This window comes from Pyrus communis, chromosome 17 (genome assembly GCF_041283825.1).
Source record: "Pyrus communis isolate YQ-2024b chromosome 17, ASM4128382v1, whole genome shotgun sequence".
Taxonomy (NCBI): domain Eukaryota; kingdom Viridiplantae; phylum Streptophyta; class Magnoliopsida; order Rosales; family Rosaceae; genus Pyrus; species Pyrus communis.
The window spans coordinates 4,725,082-4,748,597 of record NC_142581.1 but is presented as its reverse complement, the minus strand read 5'-3'; the positions used below and the strand labels follow the sequence as shown (position 1 = coordinate 4,748,597).

At 36.1% G+C, this 23,516-nt stretch overlaps 3 protein-coding genes and 1 pseudogene across 4 annotated transcripts; 3 read left to right on the top strand and 1 right to left on the bottom strand.

Annotated features, from left to right (window-relative positions):
• The first annotated feature begins 862 nt into the window (after positions 1–862).
• Positions 863–4,556, top strand: LOC137707653 (protein CLAVATA3 INSENSITIVE RECEPTOR KINASE 5). Its single transcript, XM_068446566.2, has 11 exons — positions 863–1,426; positions 1,541–1,673; positions 1,802–1,873; positions 1,980–2,123; positions 2,212–2,283; positions 2,400–2,459; positions 2,567–2,664; positions 2,797–2,943; positions 3,031–3,372; positions 3,457–3,836; positions 4,045–4,556. The coding sequence occupies exons 1-11, from the start codon at positions 1,285–1,287 to the stop codon at positions 4,363–4,365; spliced, it is 1,911 nt and encodes a 636-aa protein (XP_068302667.1). The 5' UTR covers positions 863–1,284; the 3' UTR covers positions 4,366–4,556.
• Positions 4,557–4,680: 124 nt separating this feature from the next.
• Positions 4,681–7,465, bottom strand: LOC137708730 (F-box/FBD/LRR-repeat protein At1g13570). Of its 2 annotated transcripts, none has more exons than XM_068447873.2 (4): positions 7,303–7,465; positions 5,539–6,563; positions 5,266–5,424; positions 4,681–5,147 (listed from the first exon to the last, which is right to left on the bottom strand). In XM_068447873.2, exons 2-4 carry the CDS (start codon positions 6,460–6,462, stop codon positions 4,875–4,877), a joined length of 1,356 nt encoding a protein of 451 aa, XP_068303974.2. In that variant the 5' UTR covers positions 6,463–6,563; positions 7,303–7,465; the 3' UTR covers positions 4,681–4,874. The 2 variants fall into 2 exon arrangements, with proteins under 2 accessions (XP_068303974.2, XP_068303975.2); XM_068447874.2 differs by having other exon boundaries at positions 5,539–6,477; positions 7,303–7,443.
• A 5,041-nt stretch (positions 7,466–12,506) lies between these two features.
• Positions 12,507–14,878, top strand: COL2 (CONSTANS-like 2). Its single transcript, XM_068447645.2, has 2 exons — positions 12,507–13,420; positions 14,371–14,878. The coding sequence occupies exons 1-2, from the start codon at positions 12,581–12,583 to the stop codon at positions 14,728–14,730; spliced, it is 1,200 nt and encodes a 399-aa protein (XP_068303746.2). The 5' UTR covers positions 12,507–12,580; the 3' UTR covers positions 14,731–14,878.
• A 6,368-nt stretch (positions 14,879–21,246) lies between these two features.
• On the top strand, positions 21,247–21,585 carry LOC137709221 (protein GLUTAMINE DUMPER 1 pseudogene; annotated as a pseudogene).
• Positions 21,586–23,516: the final 1,931 nt, after the last annotated feature.

Below are 23,516 nucleotides of genomic sequence, written 5' to 3'. Positions count from 1 at the left end.
TCATGGTGCTCACTGTGGTGTGGTAGGTGACCAAATCCGCCGTTAGTTTCATGTCCTGCTCGAGATTCTCACATTCTCAAATTTTTTGAAAATAGAAGACCATGTTTTTGTAACTTTATTGAATGGCCAAGCTCAGGGAATGTTGGATTCCTCATTTATCTCAAGCAAGGCATTTCCCAGCTCCACATACACACTGAACCATTTTGTGTCCTAAATTTGAGAAAAAATCAATAAATATAATCAAGGATAAAAAAAAAAAAAAAAAAGAAGAAGATGAAAATAACACCCATCTCTAGGTAAATGATATATATATATATATATATATGTATGTATATATATATATGTATGTATGTATGACTCATTACTGGCTAATCAGAAAGAACTTTGGTTCCATTAGTTGGAAAATGTACAAGATTATTCAGCATTTGATCTTCTATTTTCTAGACTACATGATTAAACGCTCTTAATTATTGAAAATAAAATTTCATTGCTTTATTTCTATTTCGTTAGATAACGATTTTCGCTTAATGGATATATCTTACTATGCAGATATTATGTCATGTTACTATTCTACTATCAATTTTTTATCTATCGTTTTCATCATAGAAAAAGAGGAGGATAATTAAATAGTTACACCAAATATTTCATATTTTACAGTGAACTGAACGCTCTTACTCATCACTTGAGTTACAAGCTCTTAACTCGTTTTTTTTTTTTTTTTCTTTTTACGAGGAAACAAACATAGTCACATAATGATAAAAATAGACAAAACGTAAGTGAAATTAATTGTAACATTCAAGATCTTGCGAACTTACAAAAGATAAGATCCTTTAAATGACCATTTAAGCTACAAACTTATTGCACGTCTTTTGTTTGGCGGGTACAAAGCATAGTTCACTAGCTTGACAAGTATTAACAAATTGGATTTCCAATTATCTCCTTGCCTTTCAAATTGTTCCTTTCCTTTACGAATAGAGCCATTTATATATAATTTCCCCCACAGCCTCAGGACTCAATGACAGGCATGCTAGTTTCCTTTTTATACCCACAAAAGAAGTGGCTTTTTCTTGGGTCCTCCTGAGTCCTGACACAGATTTTCGGTGACCGGGATAACCGCATGGAGGGAGAGAGAGAGGGAGAAGAGAGCAACAATAAAAGTGGTTGCAATTTGAAGATCAAACTACTTAAACAAACCAAACCCACTTGAGATTTCGTCATCCCAAAAGCACTCTCGATCATCATAAGCAGCTTTCAGCTTCTGGGTTCAGTTTCAGCTTCTGGTTTATGCTTGTGACATTTGAATCAATGGGAATTGGGATTGGAATGGGAGTGAGAGGAGCAAAAGCTGCTCTCTGTTTTATGGCATTTCTGTGGTCTTGGATATGTGGGAATGGGTTGCTTTCTCCTAAAGGAGTAAACTTTGAAGGTAAGTTCAAAAAATTTCTGCAAAAAAATGGATTGCTTTCCTCAGAAGCTCTAAACTTTGAAAGTAACTTGCGGAATCGTCATCTGTTTTTTTTTTTTTTTTTTTCCATCTCAGTGCAAGCTTTAATGGGCATGAGGAATTCTCTGGTGGATCCTCATGGAGTTTTGGATAATTGGGATGATGATTCTGTTGATCCATGTAGTTGGACCATGGTCACTTGCTCTCCTGAAAGCCTAGTTATTGGCCTGTGAGTTCTTTTTTTTTTTTTTTTTAACGAAAATTTTAATTTTCTGAGAGCTACAAGATTAATTAGTAGAAAATTCTAAGTTTAATGAATGTGATAAGTAATTGAAATTTGAAATGGTGTTTTTGCAGGGGGACTCCAAGCCAAAGTTTATCAGGCACTCTTTCTCCAAGCATAGGCAACTTAACAAATCTTCAGATTGTGTGAGTTCCCAAAAACGGCAGATTTCAACGCTTTTTTGTTCTCGTTGAATTGTATGAGTTATGGTGTTTTGTTTTTTGAATTTCTAGTTTTCTACTTCTTTTACAGGTTATTACAGAACAACAATATAACCGGACCGATTCCTCGGGAGATTGAGAGGCTCTCAAAGCTTCGTACACTTGATATTTCCAATAACTTCTTCACTGGGGCAATTCCCTCCTCTTTAGGCCACCTTAGAAGCCTCCAATACTTGTAAGCATTTTGTCATCCATTTACATGAATTCAAGTATATTTTCTGCTTGTTTTTGAGGCTAATGTAGATTATTTCAACTGGGTTTAGGAGGCTCAACAATAACAGTCTCAGTGGAGCATTTCCGGTTTCGTTAGCTAACATGAGCCAGCTTTCCTTTCTGTAAATCTCTCCCTCCTTTTTATCTTACTCTTATGTGTGTGTGTGCGTGTGTGAATCTTTCTAAAGTGTGTTTCTGAAGTAAAATTTTGGTTATTCTATGATCTTGTGCAAGCCAGAGACTTGTCCTACAATAACCTGAGTGGCCCTGTTCCTAGATTTGCTGCTAAAACATTCAAGTAATCTCCATCCCTCTCTCTCTCTCTCTCTCTCTCTCTCTCTCTCTCATACAACATAGACTTGATTACTAAATCCTCTCCACCCCCGCTCTTTTTTGTTGTTTCAGCATAGTTGGAAATCCCCTGATCTGCGCAACGGGATCTGAAGCTGAGTGCAATGGGACGACACTGATGCCAATGTTGATGAACTTGACTACCACACAAGGTATGGAGTTTGCATCAATTCATTCTGCTGAGATTTCTTGCATAAACTAGTTCCAACTTCCACAAAGTTCACAAATTCAACTGATCGTGTGATGCTTTGATCCTAACTTCAATTTCATTTTGTCTTCTCAAGCTGCTCTTCCCGGGAGATCTAAAAGTCACAAAGTAGCGCTCGCATTTGGTCTAAGCCTCGGATGCCTCTGCCTGATTGTTCTTGGATTTGGAGCAGTTATATGGTGGCGGCAAAGGCGCAACCAACAGGCATTCTTCGATGTTAAAGGTACTTTCTGAATGAAAAAATTTGGGTTCTGAAAACGTAATTAGATAACCAACCGTCTACTTAATGCCGTATATTTTGAAATCTCAGACCGGCATCATGAGGAAATTTCCCTTGGTAACCTGAAAAGATTCCACTTCAGAGAACTTCAGATTGCAACGCACAATTTCAGCAGCAAGAACATACTAGGAAAAGGCGGCTTTGGACATGTGTACAAAGGAACTCTCCAAGATGGCACTTTCGTAGCAGTTAAGCGGCTTAAAGATGGCAGTGCACTTGGTGGAGAGATTCAATTCCAGACTGAAGTTGAAATGATCAGCCTAGCAGTTCACCGCAACCTTCTCAGGCTATACGGCTTTTGCATCACACAAACTGAAAGACTTCTAGTTTATCCATACATGTCCAATGGCAGCGTTGCTTCCCGTCTCAAAGGTAAAAATATCAAAATCTCAAACTGTAATTGTCCATTTAGAATTCCTATCATGTGTGTCTGAATTTGAATCGATCTTTTAACAGGGAAACCGGTCTTGGATTGGGGCACTAGGAAGCGGATTGCCTTAGGAGCCGGAAGAGGATTGTTGTACCTTCACGAGCAATGTGATCCGAAAATAATCCACAGGGATGTGAAGGCTGCAAATATACTTCTGGATGACTACTGTGAAGCTGTGGTGGGAGATTTCGGGTTGGCAAAGCTTCTGGATCACCAAGACTCGCATGTCACCACAGCTGTTAGGGGTACTGTGGGTCATATAGCCCCTGAGTACCTCTCCACCGGCCAGTCCTCTGAGAAAACTGATGTTTTCGGATTTGGAATCCTTCTACTTGAACTAATTACAGGCCAGAGAGCGTTGGAATTTGGCAAGGCAGCTAACCAGAAAGTAGCTATACTTGATTGGGTGAGTACACAACTCCCATCTAGTTCTTACTATTCCATAACGCCCATTTGGTGGCTGGGACTGGAAATTATTTGATTCCATGCTAGTACTATAGAGTTGTACTGCTCTACATCGGACTTGGAAAACGCAATATGTTGGACTGTTGTCTAATTTAATAAGTCCAGTCCCGGGATTTTGTTTGATTTATCTGATGTTTATTTGATCACAGGTTAAAAAGATTCATCAGGAAAAGACGCTTGAGATGCTTGCGGACAAGGATCTGACAACCAACTACGACAGGATTGAGCTTGAGGAAATGGTTCAAGTGGCACTCTTGTGCACACAGTACCTTCCTGGCCACAGACCGAAAATGTCAGAAGTGGTAAGGATGCTTGAAGGTGATGGACTTGTGGAAAGATGGGAAGCCTCTCAGAAAGTAGAATCAACAAAGTCCAAAGCCCCCGAGTTCTCATCCTCAGACCGATACTCTGATCTCACTGACGACTCTTCGCTACTGGTACAAGCAATGGAACTCTCCGGTCCACGGTGATTTCCGACTAGAAATTTTTCTGCTTCAAAAGAAAGCATTTCATAGCAAGAAGTTACAGCTGAAGCTATTAGGTTACGTTAAGATTAAACGTTTATGTTGTATATTAGCAGTTTGCCAGAGTTCCGAAAATTTTGATGTTTTCTGTCCAATTGTACAGATTCTTCTTCAATAAATTGACATTCTTAGCTTCATAGGTCTTCGAAATCTTGATTCCTGAAGTTGCAAAAATAATGTAATATGACCAGGTTCGGGAGTCCGTTTCAGCCGGTACCCGCTCTTTGATTGTTCTCATTCTTTTTCGGTATGAAGAAAATCTTGTGCAAGAAATTCATTATTCAATAAACAAAAGATTAAAGAGGTTGTTATATGCCCCTCGTACCGTTGAGGTTTTCTTATTAAAAAAAAAAAAAAAAAAAAAAAAGTTCAAGCTTCAAGTTCTAACCCTGATCTACATCTGTACAAAAAGAAAAAAAAAAAAAAAACACAGAAATGCCTCGAGGAGATGAGATTTATACGCATAAGTTGAAAATTTCGACATCTTTTGAAGCTGGCACAGATTGCTCCAGCACTTCTGTTGGAAAAATTCTGCTTCCATAATGTACAATGGTCATTCTTTTCAGCACGGGCGAATGAGCGAGTAAGAGCTGGATGAGTATTGTCTCAGTTTGAACATTTTGTACCGCTCTTATCTTCGCTACTTTAAGTTGTTCGAAGTAGTGGTTTGACAACTTGGTGATGAGGAAGTCAGCAGCAGGTCTGTAATACACAGTTGTACTAGCAACCTGTAAGTCCAAAAACGGAAACAAAGCGAAAACCAAAGTCATCTTGTAATTCAAAGTCCTAGAGCAGATGAAAAATGCTTGAACTAAAATGCTAGTTGTTCAGAGGAACTAAACTTACTGAAAGGTGCAGTTCCTCTAAATTAGGAGCACTTCGAAAAATGCAGACGCAAACCAACACTTCTGTCAAAGAATCCAACTGTACATCCTTGAGTTCGAGAACTGACAGATGTGGAAGCAGAGCAGGAAGTTTGTCCGGTACACCATTATTGCCCAGAAACTAGAAAGTAAAAACAAATGCAAGCAACAATCATATCAGAAATTTTTTTTGTTAAGCCAACCAAATAGCAATAGAGGCCAATACGAAACTGCTAAAAAAAAAGAGAAAAATTACCGCCAGGATGGCACTGGATAGGCTCAGTTTCTTGATAGCATGTAGACAGCCTATAACCCTGATTAGCTTCCCTCCTTCGGACCCAAAAAGTCGCGGTATGACCCTCGTCCTCAAGCCAATGTCAACACAAGCAAGAGATGGACTGTTTTCAAGATAAATATCGTCAAAGTTGGAATCTACTTTAAGATACTTGAGATTCGTGTTGCCAATTCTAAGAACAATTTGATGATCAATGTTCAACAGTGTCAATCTTTCAAGAACCGGAGAATTTATAACCAACCATTCTAGCGTGCCACCAGTTACACAAACTTCATTGAGATGGAGGTTCGTGAGGCTCTTGAATCCGATGGCTTCAGAAGATGGCTTGATTCTACAACCGAAAAGCTCCAAGCGATTTAAAAGTGGACATGAGAATAGACAAAAGGGCAAGTTAAAACGTTTTATAGTGTCAAACTCCTGTAGGATAAACTCCTTGAGACCTTTGTCAGCTAAAAAATGAATCCACTGGTCTAAATCAGAATGGTCAGGCCGGCAATAAGCAGCAAGCTTAAACTTTTCTATAGGACCGGTGTGATGCAATTGAACTTGACGAAGAATTTCCATGATTGATTCCCATCTTGCGACTTTGTCTGATATCCGGCTTGGTATGCATTTGTCATCAATAACAAACTGTGAAATGCCAGTCCATTTATGCCTCCTCCACCCGCGGGATAAGATACTAGTCCTCACAACTTCTTTCAAAGGCAAGCGAACAAGGATCCCGTCCAATACATCCCAAGGCAGACTGCTAATTCTATCTTCTTTCGTAACGCTTGCCATCTCACAAATCTCATCACCAGAAGACTGATCAATTCTTTTCGTATTCCTCTTCAATACTTTCACAAGCAGCTCTCTCAGACCATAAGTGCAGTTGGAAGTTGGCATTTATCCGAATCCAATCTGTGACATCATTTCATGTAAATCCCGAAAATTGAAACTATCCGTTATGCAATTAAAACTGAAGATTCTCACCAAGGTATTGTGATCTGCAGCCATGATGAATAAGCAATGTAAAGTGTATAAACACAACTGCATACAATATAGTGCTTGAAAACATCCCCAAGCAAAAAAGGAAGTGTGTCCAATGGCACCACAAAGCAGACAGCTTTTTACTGAAAAACAATCAAATACATTTTGTAAAATGTACATAAACCTAGCTCATATAGAAACCATAAATTTGTAAAATTTCCAGAGTTAATGCAATTATAGGCAAAACCCAGATACCGTAATTTTGAAAATTTAAAAAAAAATTAAGGAAAATTTGAAAATTAAACATATCGTCCTAAAAATATTTGAGCGATAAAAAAGATAGAAACTTTAAGGGTCTCATTTCTCAAACATATCGTCCTAAAAATGGGAAGAAAAAAAAAATCCATTTTTTTGTCATCAATTCTGACCAGATAAAAAAGATAGAAACTTTAAGGGACGATGTTCAGTATATCATCGATATTTGGGCGATTCATTGTTATGTCGTTGATCACTTCAGCAATTGAAACTTGATTTCTGATAATTTTAGCCAAATTACCAAACTTTAACTTACCAACTAAGCAAACGAAGATGATCAAATCCAAAAGCATACCAAGGAAAAACTCAACAGTAAAAAAATTCTCAAACTTCCATATCAATCTTGGTATTCAATACAAAAAACCCAACACACAGGTATTTCTTGTTTGTTCAAACAAACATACAAACAAATATACATAGAGAAAGGAGGAAGAAGATTACCGGAGAAACAGAGTGATCGGCTGTGGCGGCCAAAAAGTTAGAGACTTTGAGAGCAGTTTGGGTTACGAAATGATCGACTCTTATGTGAATTCGAACTCCTACGAAACTGAAGATTCTGATCGCTGCACTGCACTGGCATCGATTCTTTTCTCCTAAAGAAGCCGTTTTACCCCACGCTGTCCAATAGTTGACTTTGCGGTCCATTTTTACTGTAACAACCGAATCGTAGTAACTAAGAAAATCCTTTACGCCTTAAATTTTTTGATTTTAGGAGAGTAAATGAAAATGATTTGAAAATTTTGAATTTTAACAACAAGGATAAAATAAAAAGTAAAATAAATAGTACTATGATTGACCTTTTAGTGTAAAAATGTGATTTTTCGTTAAAGTGAACAGTATTATAAGTTTTTCGTTAAAGTTTTTTTTTTTTTTTTTTTGCTTTTTTACTCTGTTTATTCTTGTCTCTTAATTTTTCTTTCGATTTATTTGATTTGAGAGCGAAAAATAGATGGAAATATGCAGGAAAAGAGACATAAATTTGATCAGTTTACAAACAAAAACAAGAAAATTTTGCAAAAAATGAAAATTATCTAGGAGGGGAGACAAATATGTAGGCTGAGATGTCAAAAATTTGTATGCAGAGAAGGGAGAGTGTCCAAAGATGGAGTTGCATGTCAAACAAAGAAAGACGAGAGCAATTCTAAATTGGCTACTTGTTGGCAACCTCATTTTCTTCTAAAAAACGGACTCAAGTATAACACACAAAGATGTTCATCATGGCTCAATATTGTTTTTCTTGTCTTGCTTTTTTAGCGGGATAGGAGTTCATTAGACTCAACCTTTAAAGTGTCTTGTATTCTATGTTTCAACAAATTATAGTTGACACGTAACATAACGCATAACAATTGAGATTATACAACTATCAGTGTCAATTTCACATCATATATGCAATTAGTTAGGAAAATATACACCACCGGAACCTTTGACAAATCTTCAATGAACGCTAGGCTCTTTTCCCTTAAGGGACACTCAATATTCGATTGAGATTTTGAGGGATTTTAATGGGTTTTGATGGAGTTCAATTGATTTCTAGAAATCCTATGTAAACTTTTGAGTGAATTCTCTTAAATTCTCACGAAGATATATGAATTTTGAAAATGCTTAAAATATACTATAAAATTTCTTTGAACCCCTCAAATTCCTCAACATTAATTTTTTTTTTTAAATCAATTTCTAATTGAATACATTTGGAATGTTATAAACTCCTTTAAAATTCTTATTGAATACACCTAGACTTTCAAAGAATCACTTAAAATCTTGATTAAGTACTCTTGAATTTATAAAAAGAATTAAAATCCCTCAAAATTCCAATTGAATACACCTCATTATATGTACTGAAACATGCTTCATTGTTTGTTTACTGCTCCTTTTTATAACTCAGGAAAACTAATGAAAAATGTTTGAAAACTTTGAGTTTTAACGATAAGGAAAAAATAAAGGGTAAAGTGAATAGTACCAGGATTGACTTTTTAGTATAAAAATAAGATTTTTAGTTAAAATGAACAATACATAGAGTTTTTCATTAAAGTCCCTTTTTAACTCTCGGAAACACAACTTACCTAATATGCTAGAAGTGAAGTTTTTCTTAAACTGAAATAAGAAACTACATGTTATTTATCAAGGCCCATGGTCAGTACCGAAGGTCAAATGATGATTATCTAGACATATTTCTGATTTTTCAAGGCCCTAGGCCCTAACCTTACAAAAAGGGCCGCTGGGCTTCACGATATCCATTCTAATTTAAGGACCATTAATTAAGTCGATTGGAAACAAGCACATGTGAGTTAAGAGTGTGTCCAACTTGTTGCGTGTGAGTTCGGAGTTCTGCTCACACAGTATAATAGTTTAGATTCTCGCCTTGTAAAAAAAAGAATGGATACAAAAATAACAAGTTTGCAGTTTTAGCTAGTTTAGAACTTTATCTTGATTTTGTGTTGGGTTCTGCATTTACCCAGACGTAGTGCTAGGTCGATCAAATTTCAAACTAAATTTTGTAAACAAAATGATGTAGTTGTTAATGATTGGATTATTATTTAAATATTGTTTAACGTGTTTATTTGCTATTGGTGACACATCATTTAGTTTAAAATTTTGATCTACCAAGCATTACCCTGTTATATATTAAGTTTGGAAACAAAAGTATTGATTTTGGGCTTTGATAACATGTTGATGATCAAGACAAGAAGGTGTAGATGAGCAATTTGAATGCAGACGCTACTGAAACAATACTCATGGAATGGTTAGAAAAAAGAACCAGCTGGGCAATCAATATACATGTCCAGCTGAAAGTGATAGATACATATATATACATACAACTTGTGGTAGAGGTGCATCCTAACCTAGTCTCTCAAGTGGCAGTATCCTATTGACTGCAGGAAAATTCCCCATATGGATGGTCTGAATCAGCATCTGCGCTGTTATAGATGTATGGTACTGAAGTTCTCAATTGGTTCCACGTCACCACTGAATTCTAGCGGGGGAGCGAGAGTACTGCTGATGAAGTTATAGAACTCAGCATCCAACTCAGTATTACACGTTTTCAATCCAGAACTGCCGACTCTCTCTCTCCCTCTCGATGCTTAATATCTCCACGACTCAACGATTAATTGTAGTATCACAAATCAATAACGCACTTATAGTAAGTTGTAGGTAAATCGTTCCAGAGACTCTCATCTCTTCAGACACTTCTTGATTACTTGTGAAGTAATACACAGACTGTAAACCCACGCTCTGTATATTTGTGCCTGTAGCAAGTCCCATGCATGCTCTCAATTTAGCAACATATTTGATATGCTGGTCTGTGTTTCCTTTTTTGGCAAAGTGGAGTACTTTAATCATATGTGGTTTCAAGTGTTTAATATATTTCACCAATACAAAGTGATCAAGCACTACCTTTCATTAGTTATGAACTAGGTAGGGCCTTTTAGATATTAGGGTTTTAATAAATTTAATTTAATTTCTTATTTTAAGAACTTACCATATATTTAAGTAATTATAACACATTTTTTTTTTTTTATAAATTACTTACCATCTGAAATTTATTCAAAATTCAAATTCTTATATTAAAAAAAAAGTCAACAACAAAACAAAAAGAATTTATATTAAAAAAAAGTCATAGGTACAAAAATATTGGTTCGTAAGTTTAGGAACGAATGTAAACATAAGTTTTGGTATGAATGTATACATAAGTATTAGTATGAATGTATTGGTACATAAGTTTCAGAACATTCACGTACAATGAAAAGTAAATGGTAATATATAACCTACACGCAAAAAAACACAAAATATTACAACCTAATTTACAATTAAATGTGCCAACGACTATAGTTAGTTTTTCATCTTAGACAATGTTTTATTCAAAAAGTAATCTTTTTCATGAATTAGAATATAATTTTTTGTTATAATATCATGTAGTCACTTAATATTAAGGTGAAGTTAGGGGTAAGGTGTAAGTCCCTCATCTTTTCCTGTATTTTATTTTTCTTGTTTCAGGAGGGGATAATGTTTATGTTCTCACTATGTAGGTGTAACTTTTTTCTATATTATTAAATTGCCTACATACCGTTGAGGTTATAAAAAAAAAGTTGAAATTAGGGTTTAATCAATCAACATTTATGTTTGACCTAAGTTCAAATTATCCCATTTAGTTGATAAAAAAACATATATCCAAATGATAATATTAAAGTTCATGAACTTAAAACATTAGTGGGTTTTATATCAAAGAAAATCCTTCTTTTTAACATAACTTAGGAATTAATTAATCCTATAAAGTAGTCAATGTTAAAAGGAGAAATCATGCAATTTGAAGCTTGTCAAATGCCAAATCGTAATGGAAAACTCACCATATTCATTCCTTGTGGCCGGCAAATTGTAGTGAATTTTTTCTTTCGTAATGTGACAACTACACAAAATTTGCTTTAAAGTTTGTTTTAGGGCTTTGGTATAGCTTTTTCGGGGATTCATCTCTACCCTGTGATTGATCTTGGTATGTGATCTGTGATATGGTTGTATATGGCAGGCTTGACAACTACAGACCAACCAAGCAAATTCGCATTATATAGATGCATGTCTACATCATTCTTACTTTACCAACCATATATCAAACTACTATTAATTCCTCAAACCGTTGAGGTGTTTTTTTTTTTCCCCTTAAGTAACATTATACTTCTCATATGACTTTACTCATGTAACACATCAATATTTTAATTATAAAAAATACATTGATATGTTATTTATTTATGCCACATTAATACTATACGAGAGTATTTGTTATCGATATAGACCATATCGACCAGAGAGATTTAAATAAATTAAAGACGTCAGTGCGGATAATATTTCAAACTTATTTTGCATCGAACATATTTCCGACACTACCATCTTAACATCCACATTTTATGTAAATGGTTCTCAGTTTCAACAAAAATGTTTTCGTGTCCACAGCATATCCAAATGATCACAATGTAGTTGAACTGTTTGCTACAAGAATACAAGTTTTTCCTTTTATCCATTTTGCCCCGTTGTGGTCTAATGAATCCCAACCGTATGTGGTGTCATTTCTTTGTTACATTATCCAAGCAAGCAGAAAAACACGAGTTTTTCCTTCGTCTTGGTAGTCAGATTGAACTACTGTTCGATCCAACAGGGGATAAACCAACCGAGCCATCTCCACCACATCTTCTATTGCATGGTCACATGTACTCCCCGAATCTTAGATGCTCAGGGTGGGCCAGCGCCAAAGCTCTAGACTCTAGTGGCAAGCCATGGGTCCTACAAGAACCTCTGACTCGACAGGAGGACCCACACCCCACAAAGCATAGCCAACCACAAGATAACGTAACAATTTTTCTAGGCGAGTCCGGATCATTGCGAGAATTTCGGAAATCTGTGAATCGTATCTGTCATCGTAAATGGTAGGTTTAAAAATTATTTTAAATATTTTTATTTAAAAATAAACATAAACAGTACTTAATAAAAACATCTACGATAAATGGAGACAGTTCACAAATTATTAGGATCTTATCCAAATAATGCAGAGAGGATCTGGGTCTTTCTAGGCCACTAATATTTTCCACGTGTCGCTTCCTGGATTCCTTCCCGCCCCACTTGCTCTTTGGCGCTCTGCCTACAGTTAGACCCCCCAAACTAACTTCTTCCTCCACACTCACAAGTCACAGCTCAATTATTACTCAAAATTTTAGTCTGAGAAATCACGAGAGAAATGTTGAAGGAAGATCAGAGCAATGGCACTGCTACCGCCAACAACTGGGCTCGTGTTTGTGATACGTGCCGGGCAGCTGCATGCACGGTGTACTGTCGTGCAGACTCCGCGTACCTCTGCTCGGGCTGCGACGCCACCATTCATGCTGCCAATCGCTTGGCGTCGCGCCATGAGCGCGTGTGGGTATGTGAGGCCTGCGAGCGTGCTCCGGCCGCTTTCCTGTGCAAAGCGGATGCAGCGTCGCTCTGCACTGCCTGCGACGCGGACATCCATTCCGCCAATCCTCTAGCGAGGCGTCACCAGCGCGTCCCCATCCTGCCCATCTCCGGTTGCTTGTACAGCTCTCAGGCAACCGAACAAGGCGGGATGGGAGTGGTTGTGTCTGCTGGGGCGGAGACAGAAGATGGGTTCCTGAGCCAGGAAGGAGATGATACCATTGATGAGGAAGATGAGGATGAGGCAGCATCTTGGTTGTTGCTCAACCCGGTGAAAAACAGCAGCAACAACAACAACAACAACAACACGAACGCTCAGAATAATGGGTTTTTCTTTGGAGTGGAAGTTGATGAGTATTTGGATCTTGTGGAGTACAACTCATGTGCTGATCAGAATAATCAGTTCACTGACCATCATCAGCAGCATGACCAGCAGGAGCAACAACAATATGGGGTCCAATACAAGAACTATGGAGGAGATAGTGTTGTGCCAGTTCATCAGCATGGAGAAGTAGGGAAAGCTCACCAGATGCAGCAGCTGCAGAAGCAAAGTTTTCATCAGTTGGGTTTGGAGTATGAGTCCTCAAAAGCTGCATACAGTTACAATGGTTCGCTAAGTCACAGTGTAAGCTTCTTAGCTTTACTCTTCTGTCTAATCATGGTTACTGTTAATTAACTAACTACTCCATTTAATGTTAAAAATTTGGTAAATTTTGGTTATAAGAAGTCAAAATCCTGGATAATTTGAAATACAGGTTTTAATAAACATATCTGGTGGTTTATCTTGGAAACCCTAATTGGGCTCCTCCTAATCATCTAATCAAGTCTAATTTATGTGCTCCACTCCACTATCACACTTTTTTCTGTTTAATGTAACACGTGCTTGATAGATTGCCATATGTAATTCTATCGACATAAACTTTTCTTTCTACAATTATTAAATTTCAGATAAATACAATTCACAATGTGTAACTTGCCATGTAACATTGAGTGTTATGAGTTTTAGCAGTTAAATTTGATTTCCACAAGTATTATATCTTCTATTTTCAATCTCAACCATTCATTTTTCATATAGTCAAATGTAAAATAAACAGTCAGTGCCACTTACCAGAAGAACTGTCATTTTGTGAGCACTTTTGTAAGCTCTTTTGTCCCTCTTTTCTCCTCTTTTTCTTTGCTTTTGTTCTTCAAAGGGCGGAATCGAACAGCAAGAATGTTTTCAGTCCCTTTTTTTGCTTTCCCTCTTTTCACTCCAAGTCAGAAAATGGTATCAGGGTCCAAAAATGCTGCACTACGTTGTCATGTTTTGCTTAGAAATTTGCCTTTTCAAGTTTATCCATAGATATAAATGTTACTTAAGAGGATTTGTGCTCTCATTTTGCTGTGATAAACTCAATTAGCTCATTGCACATGATGTCATCGTGGATCTAAATATAACGAATGATCCCCCCATAAAAAAAAAAGTTTGGCTATAAAGAGGTACGTTTCACTGTAATTATTTTCCATATGTTCATTCTCAAAGTCACTTGAACTAGCAGTTAAGTATGCTGCTGTTTTCCTTTGGTCATGTAATAGGTTTCTGTTTCATCCATGGATGTTGGAGTTGTACCGGATTCAACAATGAGCGATATCTCAATTTCGCACCCGAGAACTCCCAAAGGAACTATTGACCTTTTCAGTGGCCCTACCATTCAAATGCCAACCCAACTAAGTCCAATGGACAGGGAGGCCAGGGTCCTACGGTACAGAGAGAAGAAAAAGACGAGGAAGTTTGAGAAAACAATCCGGTATGCCTCAAGGAAGGCCTACGCCGAGACCAGACCCCGAATCAAGGGCCGGTTTGCAAAGCGAACTGAAATGGAAGTTGAAGTCGACCAGATGTTTGCCACATCGCTGATGGCGGAAAATGGATATGGCATTGTTCCATCATTCTAATTACGACATCAGAAGATGAAAGATGACCCTCTCTCTTAACACTTGTGCTGGTTTTTAGTCTTATTAATTATTAAAAATCTGCTACTGATATATAGTGTATCTTTTTCCAGTTTAATTGATTTAAATTATTGAGATGTGTGATTGGTAATTCTGTATATTGTCCTCAATCTCCTTGCAAATTCTGTGTTGCAACTGCATTTACATATTTTTAACTTGAAATTTAACGTTCTTAGAAATTACAACTTCAGTTCGGAAGTAATTATACATGAATTTAAAACTCTGCAGTAGTTTCTTGTTTTCTTCAAGCACAACTAGCTTTCTTTGCTTTTGTTTTGGAGCTTGATTCTTTTAAAGTCTTGCTCTTTCCACACGGGATATCCATTTCAGTAGTGCCAACCTACTTGACTCACTTCTTTACACTCAAGAACTTTCCTAGAGGAATATTTGTACTGCACCCAACTTATACTGCAAAAATGTCCACCACCCCGTACCTCAATTAGACTACTCTATTGACTACTCATTTTTGAAGTTATATTAACAGCTATTAGAGGCTCAAGGATATGTGGAAGTGAAATTGAGGACAAAGAGACACATTGGCTCAATGATACGTGAAAGTGAAACCAATTAATTAAAGTTCAGCAGCTGAAAGTGGATTGATACATATGGAGGTATTGAAGATAAAGCTGGATGCGTGTTGATTGCTCCGACTTTTGTCCAATCAAACTCAGAAAATACCACAAGCTTTGATGTAATGGGTTGAGCATCTACATCTCTGATTTCTCTTCACTCCTTTAGGCAGATTCTAACTTCATCATCACCTCCAAACACTCATAGCAACTAAAACGAATTTCGAGATGCATGCATTGTGCACCTTTTTTAGAAGATGCATCAGTAACATGTTACATTGTGTTAGAAATAATAAAACTGACGTATTATCGATTGCACATGGACAATACGTAAAGTCCTTTACATAGTTTGACTATGCTAAAAGCCTAAAACACTCCAAGTTTATATTTACTCGTGAGTTTTTTTATTTAAGTTGGATATTGATCGTGACGAGAAAAGTCATAAGGTTGAAAAAAAGGCATAAAGTGCACAGCAAATTGCATGTTGTGCGAGAAAAGTTCAGTGCAGTTTTCATTTTGCGCTTTGCAGCAGAAAAAGATATGCACTAAAGGAAAGAAATATGCAAAATGCCACGTTGCCTACTTTTATTATGAAAGCTAGATAGTGTTGGATGATTGATTTGGATAGCCCAGAAGGTTTTGCTCTCTTTTCTCATCAATAAAGGATCAGGATCATTTCTTAATCTAAGGATGAGGATCCTCATGATCAAGGGATGTGGACCGTTGGATGATAATCCAACGGTTATATTCTTATAACTTTAAAGGGACCCCCCTGTTTGTAGCAGTTGGATTTTAATCCAACGACCTACATCCCTTGGCCATGAGGATCCTCATCCTTAGATTAGGAGAGGATCCTGGTCCTCAATAAAATATTAGGATTCACGGTACTAAATATAGAAAAACACAAAGTAGAGAGACAGACACTAAGAATTTACGTAGTTTGGCAATTTGTGCCTACATCACGGGACATTGATCAATCTTCCATTATATCAAAGTAATGGGTATAACAAGAACAATATTACGAAGCTAAAGACAAAGCTTGATAAATACAATGAAGTATAACACACTCTCTGTCACTCTAAATCTCACTCACACAATTTGTGGTGGAACATTCTTACTCTCAACCTTAAAGTCGACATCCCTTATGGCTCGTTTACGTAAGCATAATTAAAATAGGAGGAATTGAGGAGGAATCAGAATCGGATTCCTATTGAAACAGTTTACTTAAATGTTATGGAATTAGAGTAAAAATAAAACTTGTTTACTAATTTACCTGAATCAGAATACAAATGAATATGATTACTAAATTGCCCTTATTCTAAATAACATATTTATGTATTAATTAATTGGATAACAAACATTCAAATTAATTGTATCATTACTGATCATTTTTTTGGAACATAATAAAAAATTAATTAGTAATTTATCCTAAGAAAATTAATTATTTTTTAAGGGAAAAAATTGTTATTAGCACTCTAAAAATCTTATTTTACACTTCTCATAAGTGTACTTATTTTTCTAATTATAAAAAATTTAAAGTGTAAAATAAAATTTTTATAATAGCCGCAGCAATTCTCTTTTTTTAATTATATGTTTATTAAAGAAACAAGAAATTCAAGAAAAATAATCCAGCAAAAAAGGTGCTTTGCTAGGCAGCGGACAATGGTGACCGGTGAGATTATAATAAATATTTTAGGGCATACTGGGTAAGAAAATAGATTCCGGATTCCTATGAGGAAGAATTCCTTATTTTGTGGTCCCACCTTTCACTTTATTCCCCAAATTTAGTAAACGAAGGTTATCTCGTATTTTGATTTTGATTATGGGTTCGTAAACACATCATTAGAACTCTCACTCTCTTTCTTGGAGTGGTATGCTTGCTTTTGGATACCATTTGCTAGGGATACCATTTGTCTAAATAATATTTTGTAAATCATATGACATAGTTGTTGATGATTAAATTATTACTTAAGTATTGATTAATTTGTTTATTTTATATCGATCACACATCACATAATTTGCATATTTGAATTAAAAAATTGATTTATCTAACATTACTCGCTAATTAATTTAGGCCGAAATGTTGTTTGTTGTTCCTTCCGAAAAAGAAGTGAAAAAACCAGAGAGGCAATCAGTGTCTCATTTTTGTCAGCAAGAGAAGAAGTGAAAAAACCAGGAAGATGGAATCATGGGTTCAATGGGGAAGGCCCAATTTTAGATTTTGTGGCATTCACTTGTAACCCAATGTTTTAGTAAAACACACTAGTTAAGTAATAGATAAAATTACCGAAGAAAATATGATAAGTAAACATCTGACTAAAATATTTTGAGAAAACTTGATTTTGAGTTATCTCAAGTTTTCTCAAAATATTTCATTATGACAAGTTTCTCATAATATTTTGTATTAATCTACCTCTATAATTTTTTTATTTTTTTATTTTATCTTTATTACAGATTAATTGTACATTATCCCCCTATATTACATGTTTTTTAACAATTTATTTCAAGTTAATTGTTTATCTACCTATATCATAGGTTGTGGTTCATTTTTTTATTTTTTATTTTTGGAAACCGGGAATAACATTACCAGGGCAAAGATGCCACAACAGTACATGAAGTCTACATCGAGGCAAGCAACAACTAACCAACAACAAACCATGCAACGAAGGGGGTAAGGAGTAAAGATGCTAGAACCGAGTTCGAGCATCGCCCCCTCCACTACTATAAAAGTCTAAGGTGGACAAGGTAATCCATCATTATTTGAAAAAAAAAAAAAACCAACGAAGATGGAGATCTATTGACCAATATGACATTGCACAACTCCGTATTATTGCGTGACGCCAACTTGTCCGCCGCCAAATTGGCCGATCTTGGCCCCCAAGACCAGCGATAGCCCTAGAAAGACTCTCGTAACCTTAGAACAATCGCCAATGTAGGAAAGGCTTCCCATCTGCCATTGTCCAATGAACTTGATGAGGTAGAAATCGACTCCCTAGAATCGGATTCCATGAACACCCACTGATGGCCCAAAGCAATAGCCAGCTCACATCCCCGCAAAATAGCCATGGCCTCCGCCGATACAACATTAAGAGCCTGGATTGCATACCAAGCCGCAGCCACAAACTGACCCTCCACATCACGTATCACAACCCCAACATAACCATTCCTTGTCGACTTCTGCCAACTAGCATCTACATTCACTTTCAGATAGGGAGAAAAACGGGGAGACCAATGTGCCACAGGAGCAACAGTGCGTGATACGTTCATCAATGGAGGAGGAACCCGAGTAGCTTCAATGAAGACAGCAGAATAATTTGAGATAGCAAGGAGAACCTGGGTAGGATTTAGTGCTTGTTGGTTGAACAGAAAGTTGCATCTCTCTTTCCAAATATACCAACAAGTAAATGCCACATAAGAAAGCACAAACCCTTGATCCTCCTTAGATCCAAACTGCCGCAATGCAATGGAATGAAGCCAAGCTGCCCAAGAAGTAATCTCATGTTTGTCCACCTTATAATTGAGCACCCCCACCAAACCAGATAGTCTCCACCCATGGGCATAATAATAGGAGGTGCTTAATAAACTCCTCATGGCAGTTGCATATCGGACACATCCGGGAGGGGGACCATTTCCTTTTGAATAAATTCTCCATCGTTGCCAGAGCGCCATGTAATGTACGCCACATAAAGTTACGAAGCTTTGGTGGGGTTTTTAATTTCCAAACAACCTTACAAACATGGTCCATAGAAGAATTGCAAGAGGATGGATGTTGGCCCCTCGGGGAGCAATGCCGTGACTGTGCCCAATGGTAGCCGGACTTAACCGAATACATACTAGTCTTGGTAGATGGCCAGACAAGTTGATCATTCCGCCTAGGATCTCCAATATGCATCTCCAAAATAGCATCCATATCCTCCACTAATAAGAAAGATTGAAGAGCATTTATATCCCACTCACGTGAAGATGGATTTAGAAAGGAAGCCACCCGACTGTCTTTAGTAACGAACACCACCCCACTAGGCGAAGGATGATCTAACGGCAGGGAGGGAAGCCATTTATCCACCCAAAATCGAACATTACGCCTATCCATAATTTGCTAATGGGACCTCTTCATCAACAAATCTCTACCCACCAATAGATTGGTCCAAGCCCAAGAGGCCCTACTCCCTCGTTGAGCCTCAAAGAAAGAGTAATGCAGAAAGTATCGGGCTTTCAGGACCGAAGCCCATAAGGAATTTGGGTTGTGAATTAGCCTCTAGCACTGTTTGGCTAGTAAAACATCATTAAAATCACTAAAATTTCGAATGCTCATACCTCCATCCTTCTTCGATAGACCCAAAATGTTTTTGGACACCCAAAGGAGTTTCCTCTCTCCACCAGCTTGCCCCCATCAAAACCCAGAAATTAGAGAGTCCAGTTCATTGCAAACTGCGTATAACACATATTAATTGTACACAATTTTCCTTTATCACTAATTAATTATATTGTCTACCTACATCACAAGTTCACACAATGTTTTTGTTTAATTTTTGTTAAGCTTATCATATTTATTGAATACAAAATTTTAAAACGTTATTTTATTAGAAAGTAAGTAGCTTAAGGCATGTAATATTCAAATTCTAAAATTCAAATTTATGGAATTTAAACATTTTGAATTAGACTCATTCCGAACACAACTTGAGCTTTTTGGACCCGGATCAAAATGCAGATTTCTCTTCTTCTTCTTCTCATCCTTCTTTCTTCCTTTCTAGATTTAGCTTTCCATCCGAACTAATTAATGAAATTAAGTCTACTCGGATATTAATTCTTCTAACTTAATTAATAACCAATTTAATTATGGGAATTTTAACGAAAAATTCCATGTACTGTTCATTTTAACAAAAAACCACATTTTTACATTAAAAAGTCAATTTGGGTATTATTCACTTTACCATTTATTTTATCTTTATTATTAAAACTCAAAGTCTTTCAAATTATTTTCATTAATTTTCCTTTTAATTAGAGCTAGATTGGAAATTACGTACTTCAGTAAAACCTTCCAAATAAAACTATATAATGTCGTAATTCTATAACCTAACACATGGTGACACAATAAAATATGCCCAAGGGTATAGGTGGAATGATAAGTTTGGTTTTTTCAAAACATTAATTATTAAATTTGATGAGCTAGTAGACTTCACGTGTTAAAATCTGAATGGAGAAGATAAGTAGAGAAATGCAAGTGGAAGGGACAGCTAACATTCATTTTCCAATTCTGCCATCCACAACGACTAGCTCCGTCAAGATCATTTTCCTTAGCTTTTGTGTTAAGTGTAAGAAACAAATATTGGATTCAAATAATTTTCAACGAGTAATACTAGAGAAACTATCAATTTAAATTATATTTTATAAATCATACGTAGTTGTTGATTATTGATTTATTATTTAAATATTGATTAACATGCTTATTTTTTATTAGTAACACATATAATGATTTGCAAATTACTAGAAAAATTAGGCTATCTAACATTATGATTTGCAAATTACTAAAAAAATTAGGCTATCAAACATTACTCATTCCGGAAATATATCTAGAGAGAAAGAGTTGCATCTGAAAAACAAATAACTTCTATAACAATCCATGACCAGGTGGCCAAGCAAAGTCAATAAAAAGAAAAAAAAAAAATCACTATCCCTATTTCATGTACAACAATGGCCACCTTTGTAAATTTGTTCTTGTTAAGAAAGGGCATATTTGTAAATTTATAGCTTAGATCATAAAGTTTCCTTTCTTCTCATCAGCTCAATATGTAGAACTATATATAAAGGCATAAAGCTTATGTAAGCTTATAAAAACAAAACATAGTTCATTCATGTGGACATTTGCATTGAAAAAACCATAGAACCAGCAATGAGGCCTTCAGCTGGAAACCCCACCACTGCAGCTACTGGCCACGACGCCATATTCAGAAACAGGAATTCTCCGACTCCATACCTCTTCGGAGGCCTAGCACCCATGTTGGGGCTCGTCGCTGTAGCGTTGCTGATTCTTGCTTGCTCCTTTCATAGAGCCTCCACCAGTTCAAGAAGCAGAAGTAGTGATCAAGATCAGAAACCAACTAGACCAGTGGACACAGAGGCTGGAGATTATGAACCCAAAATTCTTGTCATAATGGCTGGAGAGAAAACACCAACATACTTGGCAAACCCCATCTCATGTCCTACTAGTCTCTCTCATGCACCAATATGATCATCAAAACAAAGTCAAGTTTTGGTTTGGTTTTTGTAGTTTAATTCTATTTTCAGTCTACTACTAGAGGCATGTCGGATTTTGTGCGGATTTATGTAAATTGAAGAGAGCACTGCAGTTGACGTTTTATTGCATTGGCGGAAAACAATGATGCGTATACATCATGATGTGGGTTCAATCCCCACTATCTTCCCTCCCCCTAACAACTAACAATTTAACTCACTAAAGCTATTGTTTGTAAATTAAAAAGAGAGCATTATATTTGTTGTACAATCCATTTTCTACCCTTTTTTCTGTTTTATTGTGAGTGCTATATATGGTCATGTTTTCTCCTTCTATTTTTAGGATAAATCTGAAAATGCGATTCAATTTATTAGACCTTAAATTTTAGGACAATTTGCATGGCACCAAGGTTTGAAATTAAACTTTTAATTTGATCTGCTGGTTTTCTTCATTTTCTTTTTCTTGGTTTGGCAAATTTGTTGGGTGTAGTGATGATCTGATGATGTTGTGATATCTTAAAGGCAAGCAAACTAAAACTTTGGCATATCTTGGGAATCAATTAAACTTGAAAGTTCAGCCTTCCATTACAGGTGGTGGCTAACCAACTCAAATTACCTCCAAATTATACCGTTTTAGCAACTATTCCAAAATTCACGTTTGGTCAATATGAGAAGAAATTGCACATTAATTAATGTTTACTCTTCTTAAGCATATACGTTGGCCAATTATATGTGCTCCTCTTGTGAGAACGGATAACACTGTAATACTATAATTTTGATATGTGTAGATTACTAAAGAAGAATATCAAAATTTGCGGATTATCATATAATACTAAAACACAATAACGTGATATAACCAATGAAATAAAATGTTCTTACCATTTAGATTTTAATTTAGAGGAGTTTGGAATATTTTTTCTTGATTAAGGTCTCGTTTTATATTGTTTTTTTTTCCTCACTAAAAACTACTTTTAAAGTTAAGCAATAAAAAAATGTTTGATAAAAATAAAATATTCTACTTATTTTAAAAGAAAATGGCCTCTAAACAACTTTTTTAAAAGCAGCATGTAGCTTGCTTTTAAAAGCTGCTTTGTTAAAAACTAAAAAGCGGAGTTGAGCCTTTAATTAAATTTTCAATTCTTGTAATACCCTTATTAGTTTTTGAAAATGACATTGTTTACCCTTCTATATTCAATTTATCTCTTAGAGAACAAAGCAACCGTCACCACCTAGGGGTGGAAAAATTTCCCGAAAATCCCGAACCGAACCGAAAAAATCCCGATCCCAAACCAAAAATTTCCCAAACCGAAATTCCCGAAATTTTTGGGATGCTATCCCGAACCGATCCCAAAATTTCGGTATGGGATTCGGGATTGACTTCTCGATATTTCGGGAATCCCATACCAAACCGAAAATATATAATATTAATTATTATATATATATTATTCTTTTATAATTGATGCTAGTAATTTCTAATTCATACTCTGCAACCTGGAATGCCCTACACCTTGCATATTTTTCATGTTTTGTTTGATATTCATGTAGATTTTATTATTGCTGCTGTCATGGCTGATGATTTTAGAAGGCTTGATTAGTTTGTCTCTCAACATATTGCAAAAAGGGTTTAATTAATTTGAATTTTGACTATGATAAAAACAGTCAGGCATGCTAGTGTTCAATTAAATAGTAGTGTGAATGAAATGAAATTCCTAGTTCATGAATGTGTTCTTGAATTATATATTTGAAGAACAATTCATAATTTCATATTTCAATTTGGGATTCCCGATTTGTCCCAAAATTCCGAAAATAATTCGGGATTCCCGAAATTTGGGATTCCCGAAAATTTGGTTTGGGATTGGTCTTCAAATTCCCGTCCCGAAAAATTTTGGTTTGAGATTCAGGATATTAGTTTCGGTATGGTATCCCATA